This window comes from Cupressus sempervirens, chromosome 11, assembly GCF_028749045.1.
Source record: "Cupressus sempervirens isolate cs-2001-9-10 chromosome 11, ASM2874904v1, whole genome shotgun sequence".
In the NCBI taxonomy this organism is placed as follows: domain Eukaryota; kingdom Viridiplantae; phylum Streptophyta; class Pinopsida; order Cupressales; family Cupressaceae; genus Cupressus; species Cupressus sempervirens.
In genome coordinates this window covers 124,538,085-124,562,152 of record NC_143128.1, presented here as the reverse complement: position 1 = coordinate 124,562,152, position 24,068 = coordinate 124,538,085, and the positions used below count along the sequence as shown (strand labels likewise).

Here is a 24,068-nt window from a genome sequence, read left to right as displayed (position 1 = left end):
AAGGAATTCCGGGTTCATGTAGATGCATCCAACTATGCTATATGGACCAACTTGGCCCAAACAAGGAAGGGTTGGATCACCCTGTATATTTTGCTAGTAGGCTTTTGTCAAAAGTAGAACGAAACTACAGTACCACGGAGAGGGAAGCACTTGGTATGGTCTATGCAGTTCAAAAATTCAGGCACTATCTACTTGCTACACCTTTTACATTTTTTGTTGTCCACCAAGCATTAATGTATTTAGTGAACAAACCAGTAATTCAAGGAAGAGTAAGTTAGTGGCTAATTTTGTTACATGAATTTACATTGAAAATTATAGTGAAACCCGGAAAAAATCATGTAATTGCTGATCAATTGTCTCACATCAAGTTAGGGGAAGCCTCTGGTAGTGGGATAAATGAGGATTTTCTCGATACTCACCTTTTTCAAATTGCAGTGTTACCTACATGGTACGAACAGATTGGCCAGTACTTGTCCAAAGCTACATTTCCTCACGACATGCCCCTCGCAAAACGGAGAAAAATTGCCTTAAAAAGCCGTACATTTCAATTAATTGAAGGGTTGTTGCACAACTTGGACCAGATGGAATCCTCAAACGATGTGTGATGGAGGAAGAGATCCCAAGGGTTCTCAAAGAATCCCATGAAGGATGTGGCAGGAGGTTATATGGGACCAGATACCACGGCACAAAAAGTGCTCTTGGCAGGACAATGGTGGCCCGCATTATATGTTAATGCCAAGAAATGGGTAGTAAGCTATGACACATGCCAGTGAGTAGGTAAGCCGCTCAAAAGGGACTTCATGCCACTATTTCCATCTCAACCACAGGAATTATTTGAAAGGTGGGGAGTGAACTTTGTGGGTCCTCTACCTACTAGCAAAACTCATCGGTGCAAATATATAGTGGTGGCCTCGGAATACCTGACCAAATGGATAGAGGTACAGGCCTTAACAGACAATACCGCCCTTAGTACCGCTAGATTCCTCTATTAACAGATAGTCACCCAATTCGGGATCCCATTGCAGCTCACCAGTGATCGAGGAGTGCATTTTGTGAATCACATTATCTGAATGATGACCATTGAATATAAAATATTTCATTCTTTCTCCAATCCCTACTATCCAAGGGCGAATGGTTAGGCGAAAGCCACGAATAAAATATTGGTTGCTATTCTCTACAAGACTTGTGGTGTTGAAGGCCAGGACTGCGAAGAGCAAATTCTAGCAATAATATGGGCCTATAGAAAAACTTATAAAGGTACTACGAGACATACCCCATTTCAGCTTATGTATGGGCAGGAAGTAGTGATGCCAGTAGAGTATGTGGTTCCGAGCTTAAGGATAGCCATTCAGAATAGATTAAGTGACGAAGAAAGTCTCAAGGAGCGCCTACATCAGTAGGTTGGCAGTTGGAGCGAGCTGAGTTGGAAGGCAAGTTGGCAGCAATAGAAGCTAAAAAGACGGATACCTTGCAGGTACTTTAGGGCATTCGTACTAAGCAGAAGACGGCGGAGTGGGAGCTACAACACTTGCGAGGCACTCTGAGTCCAAGGATGTCCTCCAATCCTTCTTCTTGAAACTTTTCTCAGTTGTTTTAGTGGTCTTCTGGAAGACGACTCTTTTTTGGGGGGGATATATGTAGCCGACAATTGGTTTGTAATCAGCATTGGGTAATTTAAGTATTTTGTACTTGTGTTAGTGGGTAGTTAGGAAGCGGAGAATGTGTCGGTTGGTTTCTAACCAACTGACCCCTTTACAAAGAAGATAGATACCTGGACTTTGTACATTCATGTTTTGGTAATATTAATAAAATAAAACTGCTCCTCGTCTCCATAGATATAACATTGTGGTATGGTATATTGGTGAACTTGGTGATAATAGTTGTAGGATATTCTGTAACTTTTGGTAGTAATTGCTCTCTACAATGATTTTTGTTAGAGATAGAACCAGAAGGGTTCTTGAAATGGTGTCAAAGCTTGCATGATAAGTGTTTGACTAAATGTCAAACCACTAGAATTAAAGGTAGAACCGGTTGAGGTTCTTTATAGTGTACATGTGGAAAGCATCTAGTGCCTCCACCTAATCTATGTTCTCATTGGCTCTCAAAAGCATAGTAATGTTCTTATTGGCCCACAAGATGGTTCCTTCATGTAATTGGATGATGATATGGCTACCCTAATTAGGGCTTGTAATGGATCAATCTAGACCATTGATCTTGACCCTTCATTGTAATTGAACAGCTATTAAAGGCCGAGGCATTCTCATTTGTAACTTGTTATATTTGAGGCAAAGTAGGAGAGGAGACTTGTTGAAATTGTTGCCATAATGCTATCAAAGTAATTGTTGATTCATTGTTGGTCTTCATGGTGGATTACTTGTGTTGTTTTGGAGTATTACATGGTTTTTTCACTTCCTCATTTAGATTAGATTTCATTTCATGTTAAATAGGAGTAGTAGTTGAATGGAAGATATTGTTGAATGATGATCAATGGTGGAGCTAGTATCTTTTAGTACTTGCTGATTGTAAGTAACAGTGCAAGCTTTATCTTAGCCTAAATTGCAAGCATTTAAGTTATATTGGGATTGTTCATTTATACTACACCTTTATAGGGTATTTTAATGAGTATTGACAATGTGAGAACCATTCGCGTATCCTTGAAAGATAGCACCCTCCTAATGCTTGTTTTACATGATAAAGCAAGGATTGGTTAGAGAATCAGCCATTAATATTGTCTTACATTCTTAGAGTTAGATTAGATTCTCTAAAACTCTTATCTCTTTACAAGTCATTTGGTTGGAAGAAGTCATAGTCGAGTTGGTAACCATTGAATGTACAGCGTAATCCTCTTTGTGATTAGTAGCATATCACATCATAAAACTAAGTGAAAGTCCATGATTAAGACAGAAGCTTGAGGTCGTCTCATTTGATCACACAATCCATTTACATTGTTTAGCATATGAGCATCCTTATTCAAGAGAGTTAGAAATTTCATATTCCATCTTGGAATATTAAGTCTTCAATTTTGAATGTTGTAGTGGATCAAAACTCGCATTAACAAATGCCCTAATAGAAGCTAGTTTGTAAAAGGAGGAAATCATATGAATCTAGTCTAGAAACTTAGAAATCCTTAACCTACAACTACAAATCTGATGTTAATTATACTGTAGCAGCTATTTATCCTTCAAAGCTTCCCAAATGGATTTATGACTTGTTAATGCAAATTTGTCCCACTATCAGTTTGATCCAATAATTTTCTCATTTGATTCTAAATGCAAATACAATCTATTTGTAGAATTACCTTTGGGTGGTCTCTCACACTTGTAGGCATTCAATCTCCAAGAGTTTTTTTACTCAAAAGCCTAGATGTGCTAATACACTCATCGTATAGCTCTCACATGCTCAAACTAGAAATTTTGAAATTTGGATGATCCAAAATGGTTTCCTCCATATTCTTTTATTTCTTTTTTCTCCTCTCAATACAATTCGAACCATTTAGGGTTTCGATAAATTTTATTTTTAAGCACAAATAATGCTTTTATTTCTAAATTATTCCCTAACCTAGAGAATCAATCTTCATGGAGGATTTATTTCATCATTGTTAGGAAGTCCCTATTTTAAGTTATAAAATATAACCATCAACTTACGGAATTGTGCCAAGTCCCCTCTTAATGTAATTTTTTATTATAGTATTTTGTGACTATATGTAATCACTTTTTATTATTATTTTATTAAATCTACCTTAGGAAATAATTTAATTATTCATAACTTGCTCATTTGGACCCTAATTTGAATTTTGTTTGATGACACTTGTCAATAATAGCCTCAAAGATCAAAACCAATTTCACCTCGTCAAGGGGTGGCAACATTATAGAAGGTATCACATTTTGTCCAATCACCATCTTGGGTGAGATACATTGAAGATGTTATGTACCAGACTATTAGTTGGTAACTCTAGCTCATAAGCCACCTATTTATTCAATCTCTGTCTGACCATTTGCCTAGGGGTGGTAGCTAGTTCTTGGAGTTAGCTTGGTTCCATTGCGCCTAAACTACTATAAAAAATGATTGGCGATCTTGTTGTCCCTACCATTGACTACGCTCCTTGGCAACCCATGATGTCTAAGTACTTCCTAGAAGAAAAAGTCTGCCACTTGTACTACCATATCTCTAGTGGTGATTAGAAAAGTGTGCAAATTTAGTAAGTCTCTTTGCCACAACATAGATGCAATTTGTGCCTTGGGCTTTGAGCATATTCTATAATAAAGTCCATTGAGATACACTCCCACTTCTTGCCCAAAATGGGTAGGGGACATAATAAACCGGCAGGAAAAGTGTGTTGTTGTTTATTTTGTTGGTAGGTAGGGCACTCATGTACATATCTAAGGACTTTTGACTTAAGCCCATTTTGAGTGAATCTCTCGCATCTCTCAATGTCTAAAAGTACCCTAGATGTCCGACCATGGGTGCATCATGAAAAGCACGTAATGTCAGTCTCTTCATTTTTCGATCTTGGTACTAAAAGGATTTGCCCTTTGTAACAACTCTATATCTATCATGTTGCACTGTCCCATGAATAATACCAGTAGGCAATGTGTACTTCGGATACTTAGCAAAAATGAAATTTTGCTAATCTTCTACAATCGCTCCAATAGAATACAAGTGAGGTCTCCTCAATAAGGCATCAACAAAAATATTTATCTTCCCATTCATATAATCAATATCAAAATTGTAAGCCGGGAGCTTACTGACCCATTTCTCATGATGATTGTTCAAATCTTGGTGACCGAGGAATTGTTTTGGGCTATTATGATATGTTTTTTACTACAAGTTTGTTACCCACAAGGCACTACTTGACTGTTTGTTACCCCCAGTCCCTGTCTTGAGGCATCACACCGTAACTCAAAAGGCCTAGTGAAATCAAGTAATGCAAGTAGTGGGCACGAGCTCATCAATTGCTTAAATTGAGTAAAACATTGTTGTGTCTCCTTAGTCCAAATGAAAGTACCATTCTTTGTGAAATCTATGAGTGGTGTTGCCTGTTGTGAAAAAATCCTTCACAAAGCACCTATGGAACCTACATAACACAAAAAAAAACTTAAGCTGTGTGAGATACTTGCATGGGGGCTAATCAACAACGGCTTGGATTTTCTCTGGATCAACCTTGACTCTCTTTACATCGATAATATGTCCTAAATAGATCAACTTTGTCATCCCGAACTTGCACTTGGACTACTTGGTGTACAAGAACTCCCTCTCCATAATGTCTAGTGCCTCCTATAGGTGTCTCAAGTGCTTCTCTAAGTCCAATTGAATACCAAATTGTCATCGAAAAAGATTAAAACAAACCTTTACAACTAATGTTTTAAATACCTTGTTCATATAGGACGAATATTAGTTTGATCCAGTAATTCTCTCCTCTGATTCAAATTGTAATTGCAATCTTCCTGTAGAATTACCTCTGGGTGTTCTCTTACACTTGTAGGAATTCAACCGATGAGAGATTTTGTTCTCAGAAGCCTGCATCTTCTGATACACTTTTCTCAAAGCTCACACACTAGTTCAAACTGGAAATATAAAAATTTGGATGATCCAAAATGGTTTCCTCCATATTCTTTTATTTCTTTTCCCCTTCCCAATGCAATTTGAACCATTTAGGGTTTGAATTTTTTTTATAACACAAATAATGCTTTTGTTTCCAAACTATTCCCTCACCCAAGGAATCGAACTACGTGGAGGATTTATTTCATCAGTGCCAGGAAGCCCCTCTTTTATGTTATAACGTATAAATCATCAACCTAGGGAATTGTGCCAAGTCCCCTCTTATCATAATTTTTATTATAATATTAGGTGCCTATATGAAATCACTATTATTATTATTTTATTATGTTTTACTGAGTAAGTATTCTAATTATTTCCAAATTATTCATAACTCGCTCATATGGACCCCAAACTGAATTTTGTTTCATGACAGTTGTCCACTGATGTTGTTTTTCCTACAGTGAGCTAATTGATAGTTTCCTAAAATTTTGGAAGCCATCCTTAGATGTAGGAACTACACCAATTAGATTGCACTCTATGTTCCCTATGTTTTCTAATTCCCGAAAGGGTCACCAAATAAAGAGAAGGCCCATATGCAATGTGTCAAAGTTAGATTGTTGGGAATAGTGTCCCTGAGTTTTGTGCATTGTTTTATTAGCTACATATTTTAAAGTGATTCTTTTCCCTCCAGAATTATTTCTTAAGCAGCATATTGGCTAATACCATTGTCATTGTAGATGCTTGTTCATTTCTTTCACAATTAGTTTTAGTTTATGCAAACATTGTATGTTAAATTAGTTCTGTGCAAATAAATTTCATATTTTTTTCCTGAGATTTAAATGTTTTTTCAATAGGCTTACTGTATTACATTGTTACATAAATACAGTACTCTATTTATGCTTAGAGGTGATTTATTAGAGCAGAAACACAATAATGAAAATCAAATGGGTGATGATTTCGTAGGGTTTTCTCAACTTGAGGTTCAAAACTTGGCTTCGTAATCTGATAACTCGATGTATTGCAATTGTTCCAAGTTTGGTTGTTGCTCTCATTGGAGGCTCTTCTGGTGCTGGCCAGTTGATCATTATTGCATCGGTAAGTGCTACAGTTCCTCATCATCTTATCTTATGTTGTAGTTGTGGTTGAATTCAGGATTCTATGTAATAAATGAAATTCGTTGTGAAAGTTGCATGTTTCCATGATCGTATCTTTGAACATGTCCATTTGTTATGATAGAGCCTGTCAATTTGACATTTTTCCCAGAATATGGAAATCGGTACGCTAATTTGCTAGTTAAAACTGAATGCAAGGTTGAAATTATTTATTGCACACAGTTCAATTGTTCGCTATTGGATTCCCAATGAGGCCAAGATTTATGGACACTTTTCACAAGGAAATTCCCCTCTCAGCTTATGAGAGTTGAGGATTATGGAGGAGCTGCTCTTTTCTTTAATTGGGTAAATCAAATGTTTTCTCATGGGCTAGGGATTAACGTATATAATGCAAAAACAAAAATTTTAACAGTTCATGCATTGATGACAAAAGATATATTACCTTCTATAAATTCTCAAATTATAATCATATAAATGATAATTAAATAATTAATGTTTTTTTTTTTATCGGTAAACGGCCAAGGCCTTGATTAATTTTATTAATTAAGAAATTAAGTTACAACATCTTTCTCCGTTCAAATGGACACTAGTAGGAAAGAACGGAGAAGAAAACCTCCAGTCTAGCTTGGGACAAAAGTCTTTTATTAATACATCTTAAAAAGGGCATACCCTAGTCAAATCACCTTATTATTAATTGCACCTACATAAGAGAACATTTTAAAAGGGGCATACCCCGGTCAAATTATAACCTATTAAATTACATTTTATCAAATTGCTTATCAAGCATTAATATATAAAATTAGAATTTGAGACGAGAGTTGCTAATTTACCGCCTTTCCTCCCGAACTGAGCAAGGCACTCATCCTTCTTTGCATATCAGAACATGGTTAGAAGAAATATGACACAACGAGAGTGATAAAGACACCTAAAAGAAATAAACAAAAAAAACAAGACAAATAAAAGAAAGGAGAAAAAACCAAGGAACTACCTAAGAAAGAAAAAAGATATAAGATAAAAGAAAAACCCTAAATAAACTAACTAAAAACTAAACTAAAGAAGCATAAACCACCGAAGAGGACCTCTAGAGCCTACAAACAAGCGAGCCAATCCAAGATGGGTATGCCCAACCCGAAACAAGCCAAAGGAGAGACTAAAACAATGTCTCCAAATCAAGTTGGGAAAGAGTAATCGAACTGACCACCACATCAGCTGGAGTATACTTACAAAAATGGAAACCAGACATAAACATACCACCAGAACACGGGACCATCAACCAGCAGGCTTCTTCCTCAGTAGGAATGCCGAAAACAGAGGCAAACTCAACCTAACTGGCAATAAGCCAAAGGTCGAGAGACAACTAACCCTACTAGACAAAGATCAAACAGGGATACAAAAGAAGGAGAAGAAAAAAAATAGAAAAATAACAAGAAAAGCCAACAAAACAAACAAAAATAGAAAGTTAACCACAAAAACAAACCTACACTTGAAAGATAGAATAGCACGATGAACATGAATCACAGCTATTCTGACTATGAAAGGATAAATTCCAAAACTTATTACCGACTCCACAAAAACGTTCTCCACTTGTCCTAAAATAACCTATGAAATCCATACATCAGAATGACAATTAGAAATAACTAGTCATATTGATAATGCGTAAATTAAGCCTCATAATCTGAAGAAGAACCTGTTAATCAGTATTCACTCATTTAGGGCAATATAACAAAATTAATCCATTCAATTCTACAGAGGAAACGAGCAATTATATAGCCAATAGGAATTAATTGAAACCTAGAAAAGTGCATGTAATATATAAAAGCCACAATAGACTAAACATATAAGAAACTATGAATAATATGATATTATTACTATAACCAGATTACATAAAATTACATGTTGTCTATAGCTACAAAAACTTGCTATCATTTCTTAATAAGTCTGGCCCCACCGAACAAGACATCACTAAACTGTATCAAAAAGAAAAATGTATGCCCCTGCGGATGCTAAAGCAAAATACAGATCAACTGAAACATATCAAATATACCACTAAAGCCTAAGTCGGACAACAAAAACCTAAAACCAGGGGCTAGATACCAGCCGATACTTACAACAAACATCCAACTAACCCAAATTCCGAACCAACCTATACAAAATACCGAAAGATCAGACACAACAAAAACCCATCTATACCTCCCTTATTTCTTCTAGTAGATCATGATGACCTCTACCACATTGCTTGAGTTTTCAGCCCTGAAGAAAGGAGGAAATTCAAACATCGATTTCTCTCTGGTGATATTTTCGATGTTGGGAGTACAAAAATCCAAATTGTCAATGTTATCAAATACCATGCCCGGGTGAATATAAGCCTTATGCATGGTGAAGTAATTGACAATCCACCCACTACCCATTACCGTAGCAACCCTCCTCCAGCCCATAAGAAAATTGAAGCAGGTTTCCATCTTGGGCCATGCCAAATTGAAGGCCACTCTATCCTTGATTATTAGGGCTGGGCATTTGGGAATATTTGCAATGATCAAGCTTCCCTGGGGCTGCTCCATATATTCCTCAAGGAGGGGTAGACATAAATTCTCATCTAACCCCATGATAGCTTCCTCAATACCTTTACACTAGGTGGATTGAAATATGTTAAGGCATAGTCGGATCATGGCCCGTTTCCTGAATCCAACTTTTGCCATGCACTCGATAAAAATGCCTATGACATCACTGTTGATCCTTCAAGAATGATCATATTTAAACACACCTTCACCAATTGCTCTACTAACCACAATTTTGGACATGCCGTCCACCTTCTTGAGTATGTTATACCACCTCTCCAATTTCACATTTCCAAGGAATGCCATTGTCCTCTCTTTAGATGAATGGAAGACACAGATATTGGTATCCATTGCCACAGTCTGCAAACCCTATCTAATAGCAACGCCAATGTGAAATAATGGAAAGAAAACTAGTAAAGAAAGTCCTCGAAGATCCTAGAAACCTGAACTAGCTGTCCAGCTGTCCCACATCAAATCATAATTAAAAGACAGCCTATTGGCATAAAGCTTCAAAATCCCTAATTATGTAATCAACTGCTTATGCGCAGAACATAGCTATCTAGATCATTAAAAATAATGTACCATCTCCCATGAAGAGGAATAAAAGTACATCTAAATGCTTAAGAAACCCTTAATAACCGACCAACATATTACTAATACATCGCATGTGATTATATATATATAAGTAATAATGTCCTAAAAACTGACTAGCCCGAAAACTATACAAATTATAAAATCTATACCACTCCTAGACCAAACTATCAACACTAACTACAACCCAAAAGAAACTAATTGCTTCTAAGATTAAGACTAAGCACTTAAATATTTGGACCAAATATTAGAAAATTAGAGCCATCCACCCCTGCATTTGCTAAAGAGTCTGCCTTGTTGTTGCCTTCTCTGTAAATATGGCATATCCTTGAATCTTTGAACTTATCGAGCAAATGGAGAACTTCTTCTAGTCTCGAATTGAGAATCCAGTTAGGAGTTGATCTATTCCTGATTGCATTTAAAACTATTTGAGAGTCACCTTCAATCATAATTTTTGTAATACCTAATAGAAGACAAATTTTAAGACCTTCCAGAGCAGTGAACTCAGCCATATTATTAGAGGTAGGAGAGACCAACATTGCTTTTTTAGCTAACCACTTACCAGAGTCATTATTGATGATACATCTGATACCGGCTATTCCTAGGTTACCTCTGGCGGCTCCGTCAAAAATAAGCTTTGCCTATCCCTTCAAGGGGGGAGACCATTTACAGTTACTTCTTGCCTCCTTATTTTTATTGGAGTAGATCATCGGGGGATTAATCAATTTAGGCCACTTCTTTTTAATTAGACCATCCCATAATGAGAAGGAATCTTCTTCAAAATGAGCTTTCTTGAGATAAGAATTAATCGTCTCCACAATACTTCTATTTTCAGAATCAATTCTTCCGATTTCATCTCTTTATCACAAAAAGTCCTATTTCTTTCTTTTCAAATCTCCCACATGAGGATAGATGGGCTAATATTCCAGAGTTTACTATAAACGCCCTTACAAATGCAAGTTGGCCACCCAATAAGAAAATCCTTAAGATTTTTGGGGAAAGGAGAGAGCCAGCCAAATTTATGAATGAGCCATACCCAGCACTTGTGTTTATCAGGACATTTGTAGAGGAGATGGTCCACATCTTCACATTCATCCTTACAAAGAATACATCTAGACGGCCCCACTAGACCAATTTTACTTAGTCTATCAGCAGTCAAAATCCTATTTTGAAAAGCTAACCATAAGAAGAAACCAGCTTTTGGTAAACAAGCAGAGTCCCAACACAAATTAAGGGGGATTTCTACTTCCTCCCATCTTTTGGAATTAATCAAAGCTTTATAACCGTTTTTAACACTATATTTACCATTATTTGATGCAACCCAGATCAATTTATCCTTCCTATCCATCTGCTTGACTTTTCTGGATTTAATAATGTTTTCATAAGCTAGAGCCTCCTCAGGATCTAAATTTATGCCTTCCACTGATTTCCAGGTCCAAAATGATTGGTTGTCCGTGATAGACTTAATTTTGTAATCACTAACTTTCCTTCCCCAGCAAGTGGAGAATTTTTCTTTGAGACTAATAGATGCAAGATGTGAGTCTAATGGTAGATGTCCATCCCATGAGTCTTCCCAGAACAAGGCATCTTCATCCTTTTCGACAATCCGAGTAAGAAATTTACTTACTAGATGACGGCACTTAACCATAAAATTCCAACTTTCTAATCCCTTGGGAAGGGTCTTCATTCTGAAAATCGAGCTGGGATCTTCTATAGAAAGATACTTATTATACAAGATCTTGGCCCATTTTTGCTCTCTTTTCGAATAAATCTGCCAAATAAGTTTAGCCCCTAACACTTCGTTCTGCCATAGGAGATTCTTGATACCTAACCCCCCAAACTCCTTTGGTTTACAAAAATTATCCCATTTGATGAGGGCCAATTTTTTGGATTCCTCACAATCATTCCAAATGAAGTTTCTAAGCTTGACTTCAAACTTGTGAAGGAGGTGTTTGGAGAGGGGCAGACAAGAAAGCGGATAGGTAGGAATGGCTGATAAGACCGATCTGATCTTGATGCTCTTTCCCGCTTTCGTAAGTCATTTATCTTTCCAGCTACCAATCCTCGCTTCCAATTTTTCCAAGGTGTTATTCCATACCTTGCCTGATTTAGAACTCTTCTCTAACTCTATACCGAGATACATACAAGGAAATACTCCTTTTTTATAACCCATAATCTGACAAATTTGATCTTCAACCTTGGTTTCCGTATTGATAAAATATATTTCTGATTTGGCTTCATTAACTTTTTGCCCGGAGGCTTTCATGTACTTCTCGATGATTGACTTTAAATTTATTGCTTCCTTTTGAGAGCTTTCTCCAGGCAAGATTGTGTCATCTACATATTGCTGATGAGTGATGTTAAGTACATTCTTAGGAATAGCTACTCCTTTAATTTCTTTAGTATTATATGCCTTCTTAATGGCTCTCCCAAAAGCTTATGCCATAATGATATATAGAAATGGGGATAAAGGATCCCCTTGTCTAATACCCCTTGAAATTTCAAAAAAACCTTCAAGAGATCCATTAATTAGGACAGAAATTTTAGTGGTAGAAATACATTTGAAAATTAGATTAATCCATTGACACGAAAATCCAAATGCTTCTAAGGTTTTACAGAGGAAACGCTAATCTACCATATCATAAGCTTTCTAAATGTCCAATTTCATAAACATGCAAGCCTCTTTATTTTTAATGACCGAATGAATTGCTTCCTGGATGATAATGATACCATCCAGAATGGATTTGCCCGGAACAAAACCTGTTTGCTCCTCCGAGATAATTTTGGGCAGAACTATTTTAAGTCTGTTAGCTAAAATTTTAGAGAATTTATAAATGGTATTACATAAAGCAATAGGCCTAAAATCACCTGGATTCTCAGGCTCCACCTTAGGAATTAATGTGAAAAAGGAATGCTTGATTTTAGACAGTATAGAACCACCCCTCCTCGAAGCTTCAATGGCCTCCCAAAGATCTTTACTGATTATATCCTGGTATTTTTGTTAAAAGAAGGCCTAAATTTTGTCTGGCCCAGGAGATTTTTCTGGGTTCATATTAAATACAACCTTTCTTACTTCTAAAGAAATAGGTTTGTTTAAAACTATATTGTCTTCTGGGGACACCAATTTTGGAATGCCTTTAAGCATTTCATCCTGCTCAACTCTATTTGACCCTTCCGTATTATTTAGAGTTTTATGAAAGTGATCAACAAAAATCTTTGCGATCTCGGTGGATTTATTTGTAACTATCCCCTCGTGATTTCTAATTCTAGTTATAGTATTTTTAGCTCTATTATAGAGAGTTGAATTATGGAAATATTTAGTGTTTCGGTCTCCCTTCTCTAGCCATCTTTCTCGAGATTTCTGTCTCCAGGAAATTTCTTCCTTGGACAAGATGTCTTCCTGTTTGGCCAACAATTCTTTTTATAGCTCATAGCTGTCTTTATTCATTCCGTGTTTAATGATTTCTAGATTTAGCTCTTTTAATCTATTTTCAATATCTAACTTCTCTTTGAAAATATTATTGAAATGATTTTTGTTCCAATTAAGAATATTTTCTTTAAGCATCTTCATTTTAGAAATCAAAATAAACTTTTTTGATCCTTCAAATTCACCTTGAGACCACCATTTCCTAATGTTTTCTAAGAAACTAGCATCCAAAAACCACATCTTTTCGCATTTAAATGAATTTCTTCTCGGTTTTTGTGTGGTTCTATTAGCTCCAATTTGAGAGGGAAGTGGTCTGACCCGGCAATTGGGAGAATCGAAGACTGAATACTTAGATCATTTACTTCTAAGTCTCCTTTGATAAGAAATCTATCTAATCTCTCTACAATATATGCAAAATCTTTTCGTTTGTTATTCCATGTGTGAATCCCATTACTGCAAGGAATATCAATTAAATCATGTCCTTCACATCATTCTTTAAAATCCTTCATAGATTGTGAAATCTGTTGTGACCCCCCAGTTTTTTCGTCCAAATTTAAAATTGTGTTGAAATCTCCTCATAAGATTATAGGAATGTTTTGGAAATTTCCCATATGTTGACTGATTTCTTTCCATACTAATTTTTTCTGTAAATTACTAACAGGTCCATATATATTGAAAAGAATGAACTTGATATTTGATTTCACACTACTCATTAGACCACTTAACCAGTTATTTTTGGTAGTTAATATTTCTAACGGAATTTTCCTATGATTCCATATGAATCCTAAACCTCAAGAAGCTCCTACCAATTCAAACAGACTACAACTCCAATTACCTAGCTTTTTACCTAAATTAATTCCTTCTGTTTTATTTAACTTAGTTTCTTGTAATAAAATAATGTCCACTTCAAACTTATTTAAATTTTGTTTTAAAATTCTTTTCTTGTTAGGGGCATTAAGACCCCTAAACGTTGCATGTAGTAATCTTCATGATTTCGTGGGAAGGCTCTTCCCCTTCCCTTTATTAAACAATTGACTGATTTTTTGTTGCTCCCGAGCTTTGCCATCCGCTTCTCTGAGTTCTTTGAGTGATTTCCTTCCTCTTTTTGCTGTCCTTTTACCATAATTGGGAACCTTGATTCCTTCAAGGTTCTTTTTTATACCCAGCTGATCCAAATTTTCCTGAGCACACTTAACCATTTCATCTTTATTACTTTCCATAGTCACCTTTTCATTTGTTTCCAGCTCTTGAAATAATTGCTCTGCAAAACACTGATGTTCCCCAATCATCTCCTCTTCCTCCTTATAGCTACTTTTTTCTGAAGGAGTGTTCTTTGCTGACTTATTTTCTTCTTCAAAAGAAGACAAATCCCTTCTGAGATCTGAAAAAGTATAGTTCTCTCCTCCCAGCTTTAGAACTTTATGCAAGAGATCCTCTTTCTGAGCCATGTTATCACAATCTTTATTATCAAAGTCAAATACCTGATTTAGTTCCTCTGAAAGCTTCTCAATGTAGTCTATCTCTTCCTTATTAAGCAAATCTGTTTCTAACACTTCATTCCTGCCAACTTTTTGATTCAAAAGATTTTGAAAGTCTTGAATGGGAATGTCTTTGGAATTGCACCCTTCTGTCTCTACAGTTCTGACCTGTTTTCCATTACATCTTTTTTTGGAGATGGAGTTTGCCAAAATTTGGTGAGCCTTTTTGGAAACTCTTTTCTGGAGTGGATTTTGCTTGCGAAGATGCTGCCCACTGAGAATTCATATTGCTATCCTCTGTATCCTTATCAAGTTTTCCTGGGACTTCAAATAAGAGTTCCTATTCCTTCTCATCCAGACTAATCTGAATATTGACTAGATTCTTATTATCCTCCGAAATGGATACTGCTTATCTGCTGTGGTTCTCTTTCTGCCCTTTTGGTATCTTTCTTTCTTTTGTCTTTCCTATCTTTCTTCCTTTGTTTTCTGTTATCCACAATAATGCTCTGTAGCCTAGGTCTGCTATTAACTTTAGGAGACCCTTCCTTGGCACCAAGATTATACTCCTGTCTAGATGCTTTCATTGGAGATAAATTGAATTTGCAGCTGACTTTAGAATTGGTCCTATCTGACTGAAGACTTCAATTTTTACTTTTTGGAGATATAATTGAATTGACCTGTTGACTACCTTTCTTTTGATATGAATAGTTGTTATTCTTTTCTACCTTTGCCTTTGGAGTATCTGAAGCATATCTTGTATTGTTATCCTCAAATTCATGTTCTTCCTGTACCTCCTGAGATGCCTTCTTCTGATCAAAGATAAAGACCTATTAAGGTCTGAAGTTTTTGATAACATGTTGAATGAAAACTTCCTCTCATCATCAAGCCTGATAATATCTGATATTTTACCCTCATATTTCTGAAATTTTAAGTTATATGTTGATCTATTTGTGATAAGTTTTATAGGTTTAAGATTTGTATTGTTAATTTGACATTTGATAAGGGGTTTAACATTATTACATCTTTCATATGACAAATCCAGACCAATCAACCTTCCTAGTGATCTGCCAATTCTTTTTAGAATGCTAATTTGATTTAATTCTGGAGGTAGTGAATTAATTACAAACCAAATTGGGATTGTGAAATCTAGATTATCCTCACTACAATTAGGGATCCAATCAAAAAAATATACAGCATGACCTTTAAACATACAATCAGAAACCCTAAGGAATTCTTTTTTAACCAACTCATCACAACAATGAATAAAAATTAATCTATCAGAGTAATGAGAAATGCATACCTGGAAGCCACAGAAATCCTCAATCCAGTCAATCAAATTGTGCATATCTAATATGGGACCGTTCCAAAAGGTAAATAGACCTACCTCTTGGCATTCTTCCCAGTGATCTTCACTATCTTGATTGCTGATTATGAGAACCGTGTCTTCATCTATCACAGATTGATGGGAGTCTTTAAAGGGCAGAGGATTCTTTTGAAAAACAGGAGTCTCTTTGCAATGGGGAGGGATATAAATGGAGGGGGAAGGCAATAAAGGGCGAACCATTGAATGAGAAGGCGCACCTATGCAAGGATGGAAAGTGAAACCCTCTTGCCCTAGATAAAGAGAATTTAGGTTCTGACTAGCATATTTTGTGGAATTAAACACAAAAATCTGCTTATCTAAGCTTGTTACAGAGTGCGTTCTGTACAAGGATAAGCCCCTGCCTTCATTGGACATATCCCAGATGGAACATCGCATTGTGTTTTCATCCCTTTCAATTTGTAAATCTGCCAGTGGGGCAAAGAAATTGGAAGTATTAACCACTAATTTGCCCATATAACCCGAATCCTCCACCCTGTTCTGAGCACTAGGGCTTCACAATCCATAGGAATATGTTCTGGATGAATGTGCTTGTCTATGTGGATTTTGCTTGGAAGGTTTATTTGAATGAGGTCTGACAAAATTCGCATGCTTTGCCCAGTTCGCATTTCTCGCTTTCTTATGTCTACTCGCCATTTTTGAATTTAATCTACATAATTAATGTTATTAGTGAATCAAAATTAGTAAATACTGTTACATATGTAAATTATATTATTAATAACATTAATAGTATCAAGCGAATGATGATATATATATAACTAGTATCATCCATACTAAAATTATAATTCTGATTCAATGAATGTAAACATACATTATAATCTGATTATAATATATAATTATTAATTGTTATGGAATTACTAACTATCTAAGTCACAGGGTACGGTGAATTTCATCCATTAAGTTTGAATTTCAGCGAATTTTTACCCTTTCCGAACTTCATCGGAATTTTATGGAATGTAGTATAATAATATTATTTTATTTTAAAAAACAAAATAATGAGTTATTTAATTTAATTATTTAGCAATGTCAAACTATTTTGACAATTTTGTGGATATATTACTTATATTTAAAAATAAATAAATTCGTACAAGTAAAATTTAAGGTCAATTTTTTTTCCGAATTTTTACCCTTGCCAAATTTCAACCAAATTTTATGATCAGCAAAGTCAAATTTGAATTTGAACCTTGTGCCTTAGCTAACTATCACTGACTGACCCAATGGGTCATGTTGAGGAGAAACATGTGTTCACTGGCAGGTTTAGATAACATGGAGATGGGGGCTTATGATTGGGCATTAGACGGTGGACATAACACGGTAGAAAGGAATACATCAGATACGATAGACAGACAATAACAAGAGTAGGAGGATAGTTAGCTGAGTCACTGATGAACTCAGCATTAAAGTAAAGACAATTAACACAGGAGGGATATGAAAGTAGATAATATGCATTTGTAATAATGACCATGGGTGTGTAGTACGTGCTCCCACTTATTGACCTTTTTAGAATTAGCCATGCTTACAGACACACAGCCCTGGAAGAAATAAGAAGTGGAATTCTCCATCATTTTTTGATACCCATTACATGAGAGGTGCCTATTAAAGTGATACTATCATATTATACTACTGATAAGTACCATGATAGGATAGTACATCACTGATCGAATAGGAAAAGAGGATAAGAACTGATCGAGAGTTAATAGAAACTGATAAATATTCATTCAGTGACAGACAGCTAAAGAATACACGGTCTATATTTGAGGGAATAGTTCTAGTCTGCAGGAACCAGCAGCAGTAAATTGTGTTGGTATGCATAACCCTCTAATTCATTTGCTAGTTTTAAATAAATAATAACAAAACAACAATTAATTAGTGTATATGTTCACACATACACACACACATGCTCAAGACCTTTCACTATTTTGATCTAAGAAGGGATAGAGGTATGTCCAAGGAGGGGCTTGTCTAAATCCAAGCAATGGCATCAGTCCCAAGACAGGGTGGGGGTCAGCGTCCTAGAAGCCTTGAGGGAAAGACCCAAGAGAGCATACGGGCTTGGACCTATAAAATTTGATGGAGCCCATTGTATTTGGTCTCTAGGCACCTTGGCTATACACCTAATCCTTCCTTTCTCCAAGTTGGAATAGTAATAAGGTCAATATAGATGTGAGTAAATATACATAGATAATTTAGTTGGATTAAATGAATGAGTAATTCGTCTACTTTGATTGAATCATTATACCTTTATCCATTAAGCTTAGGACCTAAATGCTAAATTTGGGTTAAATTGGTAATGACCAAGCCTAAACCCAATAAGGGACCTTACATGTTTTTACAGAGGGTTTGATTCATAGCCTTTTGGTGCCTAGATTCATCTTATTAGCTTTTGGATAACTTAGGGAGTGACTTTCCTTGTAACAAAAGCATTATAATGATGCATTATTTGGTTGGGTGAATGAATGAAGTAATATATGTTGCTTTCTTAAGTGGACAAATAAGAGAAACACTATGTTGAATGGTTGACATAGCGCCGCGTAGCTTCTAAATTCAGCTTGCTCAGTATCAAATAGATTTAGAGATACAAAAATATGATTAGACTTCATGGAATGGCGATTGACTACATTTGGACCTTCCATGTATAGAGACTTATAAAGAATCCAAGCTAAAATTGGTCTTTAAGGATGTTCCTTCTCATGATTTAATTTTGCAACTAGGACAAGATTGAATGATGTCATATAGAGAATGGACACAACTTCAATACCGAAACCTTTTCTTCATTTTTGTCTTGATGAATCATGTTATGTTCTTTGTTAATGCCGATAGGCATTCTACAATGGCAGAATGGGTGGAGTGGGATGGTGTGAGCATGTTAATGTTAACTTTTATTCTTCTAGGTTAAATTTGACAACCATCTACATGTCAAAAGTTTAAATCTTATTATAAACAGAATATACTTTTAAAAATAATTTAATAAATGCCACATAAAATGTTTATTCTAAATTATAATATTTGGAGATATAAATCATCCATTTTTTTGGAAATTAAAATAAAAAGCTTAATTAGTGAAAAACTAAATAAATGGAGATAAAGGAAATATAAATAATGTTAGATGTAGTAAATTAAATTATAATTATTGTGTAGTGGATATCTATCGACATTTCTTTAGATAGATTTAAGGTTAAATTTGACAACCATCTACACGTCAAAATTTTTAATTTAATTATAAACAAAATATATTTTAAAAAATAATTCAATAAACACCACATTAAATATTTGTTAAAATTATAATGTTTGGATCTTAGGAGATATAAATCATCAATTTTTTTTAAAATAAAAATAAAAAATTTAGGTTAGTGCAAAAAAGTAAATGAAGATAAAAGGAAATATAAATAGTTTTGGGTGTAGTAAACTAAATTTTAATCATTTTGTAGTGGATATCTATCGGCATTTCTTTAGATAGATTTATTTAAGATATCTATACTAGTTTGTAAGTGTTGTGAAGATTGCTTCACTTAGCTTTAATCTACAATGACAAAAGATTACAGTTTATTGATAACAACACAATTTAAAATACTCATGCATGCCAAACAGTTTTACTTTTTTACGATAAAATTTTATTTGCATTTGTATTGAAATGTTCATAAATGTTACTAAAGAAAATCACCAGCCAGCAAGCATCAATAATTTTGTCATTGCCCAGGCAAGATAATTCAAAACCATAGTTACACCACCCTGGGGGAAGGGGGGACGGCAAAACGGGGGGACAAGTTTCCGGGACGGGGGGACAGAGGGGCCTTAATTTGGGGACGGCGGGGGCACGGTGGGGGGACAGCGGTAGGGGACAAGAGGGGTGTATATATCTATGCATATGGTATTTAAAAATGTTAGTTATGAAAATATGTATTGCAATATAGGATGTAAAGATGTAAAAGAGTGAATACTTGAAACATTGCATTGAATTGGAACATCGAACATTAAACATAAATAGTTGAATTTGCAAATAGTGAATAGTAGGATGTCCCCCATCCTCGGCGGAGGTGGTGGAATCTAGTGGCACTGTTGGGGACGGGGAGACGGAGTCCCCAAGTCTCCGGTGCGTTGAAGTCTTCGAGACGTCGGGCAAAAAGGGGGGGGACGCGTCCCCGTGTTACTATGTTCAAAACTTAAAAAGTATTTTCCTTGCCCAAATTAATTTGGGTAATTCTTATAGATGCAATACAACTATTAGTAACATCACTACAGAAACCAAATAGCAAGGGACACAGTTGTATTAACATATCAGTAAAAAGTTAAAACCAAAACATCATCAACAGTTATCGACAAAAATCCCATTCACCAATGTTACACACAATATTAGCATCCCCATAAGTACTGATAGCAGCTATATACGGAGCACCTCCTGCCAGAAAACCCATTCCAAGTTTTCATGAAACTCACTGAGATGTTTTCAAAATGCATCATGTATCTGTTCAGCTGTCTCCATTGTGTCAATCAAAGTGTTGGATCCATCCAGGTGATTATTGAGCCATTCGGGTTGGAAATTTTCCAGTACAGCTCTGCACAGTTGTCTACTATTCTGATTCTGGCACAATCCCAATTGTTAATAATGCTATGACATGTTTGACAGCCTTTGCTTGGCATAATATCTCAAAATGACTCTTCTGGTTTGTACCACTTGTATTTGGACCGCAAGAACAATAGAGTTTTACATAGCTATGAATTCATGATTTAAATTTAGTTTATAAATGAAGAAATTTGTAGTTGAAGATCCTGAAATAATAGAGATCTTGAAAGATAATATTTTTACTCCATTATAATACTTTTGTAAATATCATTTTGTATGAACACTTCTTTCTTCAATAATTTTAGTATAGAATGGGACATCAATTCCATTCCAAATTTTCAATAGATAAGGTTATGATTTACTTTTTCATGTTTTTGAAGTCGAACTTGCAGATTATGCTATCCTTTGCATTTCTCTATTTTTTCATATCCATATTTCACATGTCAAATTGTAGAGTATGCTTCTCAGCGTTTCTTTTAGCACAGTTGAGGAGTATTTGGACAGAAGATGCCTTGGGATCATCCTTTGATGCTGAAATTAATTCTAATCTCTCTTGATGTTTGTCATTTTGTTTCACAGATGGTACTGTCTTTTGAGTTGCCATTTGCACTTATTCCTCTCCTCAAGTTTACAAGCAGCAAAACGAAGATGGGTCCCAATGCAAACTCACTTCCAGTATGTGAGAAGTTTCATTTTTCGTTGCAAAGAATAAACATATAGGCCTCTGTAATTGTTATGAATAATCTTATATTCGTTGGCTGCAGGTTACAATAATTACTTGGGTGATTGGCTTAGCTATCATGGCTATCAACATACAATTTCTTTTAACTAGTTTTGTGAAATGGCTGGTGCACAACAAACTTCCTAAAGTTGGAGTAGCATTCATAGGAATTCTGGGATTTGCAGGCATTATAGCTTATTTGGGTGGCATTATATATCTGGCCTTCCGAAAAGACAAAGAAGTAACATACTTGTTGCCTTTGGAGGAGTCTACTGCAATGGAATCAAACTGCACAGAGGGATACGGTAATGAGGACATACAACTACATGGGGGTTTGGGTGCAATTCCACGTGAAGACATAGTAAGCTTGCAACTTCCAAGAACTCGGGATTTTACAGATCTTGACTAAGAAGTTTGAGAACCACTGTTCTCACTTATCATTAGGGTGAATTAAAGAAAGGCTAACAGATTGATTTGTTAAAGAACACAGGTGTAGAGGTGTACAAAGCTCACACCTCACTTATGGAATGACATGTTCGCAGATGAGTTTGTAGTGCCTACCCCTAAGTCGTATTTTCAGTTATCTTGCTAAACTCTTTTAGGCCAGTTTTATACTTGACGTTTAGTAGCATTACTTTCAGATTATCAGATATTGTTTTACATTCAGTTTATTATATGATGAGATTACTTGATACTCTATATTTCATGCATGTATGATGATTATTCAATGTTTTCAGTTATCGATGATGATTAGTTAGATGGTTTATTATCACATGTGCTTTCTTATGGATACTTACCCCATACTGCATGTGTATGGTGTGCGTGTTTGTTTTCTTTATGTATGGTGTTTCTGATGTGGTTAAGGAAGGGAGTCGTAGTTACCTGCTAGTCGGGATCTACACGATGCATCACTTCCTGCCATTGTCTGTTTAGCTTAGAATATTGTGTATGTACATGCGTGGATTTTATGCAGGTTGCAGGTACCGGGTATCGACTTCCCTGAATTGCCAGGATGAGCATACTCTATCGCATTATCTCAATGGTAAGAGAGGGGAGATAAACTCTTAAGTCCAAATTCTAAACCCTTTAGCCAATTGTCCTAATTGATAATTAGGACAAGTATCTGAGTTAAGTACCCTCCGAATGCATCAAATGATGTAATTTCGTAATTATAACCCTTTTGTTTGATTTAGTATGTGTTTTTCTATGATGGGTTTTCGTATGTTGCCTTATGAGTCCTTGATGTATTTTTTTCTATTAATTAATTTTAATTAATGATTTAATTTAAAGGAGAATTAATATGATTATCTTTAATATTTAATTAATTAAATAAAAAGAATTGAATTTGGAGATAAAAGTTTTAAGGATAATTTAGAACATGATAATATTTATTTAATTTAATAATAATATATCTAGAGTTCATTTTTAAATAAATGCTAAATATTATTGTTATTTAAATTAATTAAATATTTTATCAATTAAGTTTCTAAAATAAATTAAAAGTTGAAAGATATTAAATTATTAAAGTTTCTAGATCGCATGATGTGAGCTTGAGTTGAAAATAAAAGAAATAAATTAAAAGATAATATAATAGAAAATAATTTCATAAAGTGCACATGGGATTTAAGTAATAAATTAATTTAAAATAGAAGTCAAGTGGAATATTAAATAAAGTTATTTAATAATTCAACTTAATGTGCATGAAAAGATGAATGCAAAATAAAATAAAAGATAATACAAGTTATTTTAGAGTTGACTCAATTGAGCAAAAGTCATCTCGGGTGAACGCACAATTAGTGCCCCGATTTGAGGAGAAAACTCTTTATCACAACTTGGGGGTTCATTTTAGAGGGACGGCAGATAGTGGACAGGAGATTTGGAAACAAATTTTGGAAGTGAATCTTCTCTCAATTCTCGGAAGGTTGCGTGTTAGCATCAGGTTCAGGTAGGGTCTTGTGTTTTGATCACTGATTGAATTAAGCAAGATGGTGTTCCAGTCTTCTTTGTGATTGTTGAAATCAAGTCTCTAGATCTCATTGCGTGAATTTCTTATTCTCTTGTACTATGTGTTTGGTATCTCGTTTGTATAATAGGATTGAAAGAAAAATAATTCAATTTGGAACCTCGTCCGTAGGTAAAAAAAAATTAAAATTATATTCAACAAGGGTTTGAATAATATGAGAATTTTATATTGAAAATTCAATTGGTTCGTTGTGTTCTTCCTATCAGAATACAAGTACAATTTATTTCAAAAAAAAAATTTAAACAAAAATAAAATACAAAATATTTTATTATATGGAAGTTGGATTGTTTATTTATCAAACATAAATCTTTTAAATAAAAATTAAAAAAACAAAATAATATATATTTATATCTTTATGCACATTGGAGGGGGGATTAATTGCTTTTAACGTTTTAATTAAAGAAAATAAAAAAAAAATTATATATATATATATATATATATATATATATAAACGTACCCTCCCCACTTACTTTACCTTCACGCATGACTGTGATTCGTAGTATACTGCGATTGCGTGAAGTTCATAATAACTGGCGGCGTCCACGTCGCAGTATACCTACGCAGTCGCAGTGTACCTGCGAGGGGCCGCACGGCAGTATTAACAAGCCGGCGGTAATTTTGTTAGCCTGCAGCGATTCATAAATCGCATGCAAAAAATATATATATATTATAAAGATTTAA

At 35.0% G+C, this 24,068-nt stretch overlaps 1 protein-coding gene across 2 annotated transcripts in view; it reads left to right on the top strand.

Moving 5' to 3' along the window:
* LOC149528529 (metal transporter Nramp1-like) overlaps positions 1-22,063 on the top strand; it is a 148,465-nt gene extending 126,402 nt beyond the window's left edge. For both annotated transcript variants that reach the window (XM_089809525.1, XM_089809524.1), the window contains 3 exons: positions 6,502-6,633; positions 21,223-21,318; positions 21,408-22,063. In XM_089809525.1, coding sequence (XP_089665651.1) covers positions 6,502-6,633; positions 21,223-21,318; positions 21,408-21,773 — 594 coding nt within the window. In that variant the 3' untranslated portion in view covers positions 21,774-22,063. The remainder of the gene's footprint in view (positions 1-6,501; positions 6,634-21,222; positions 21,319-21,407) is intronic.
* Positions 22,064-24,068: the final 2,005 nt, after the last annotated feature.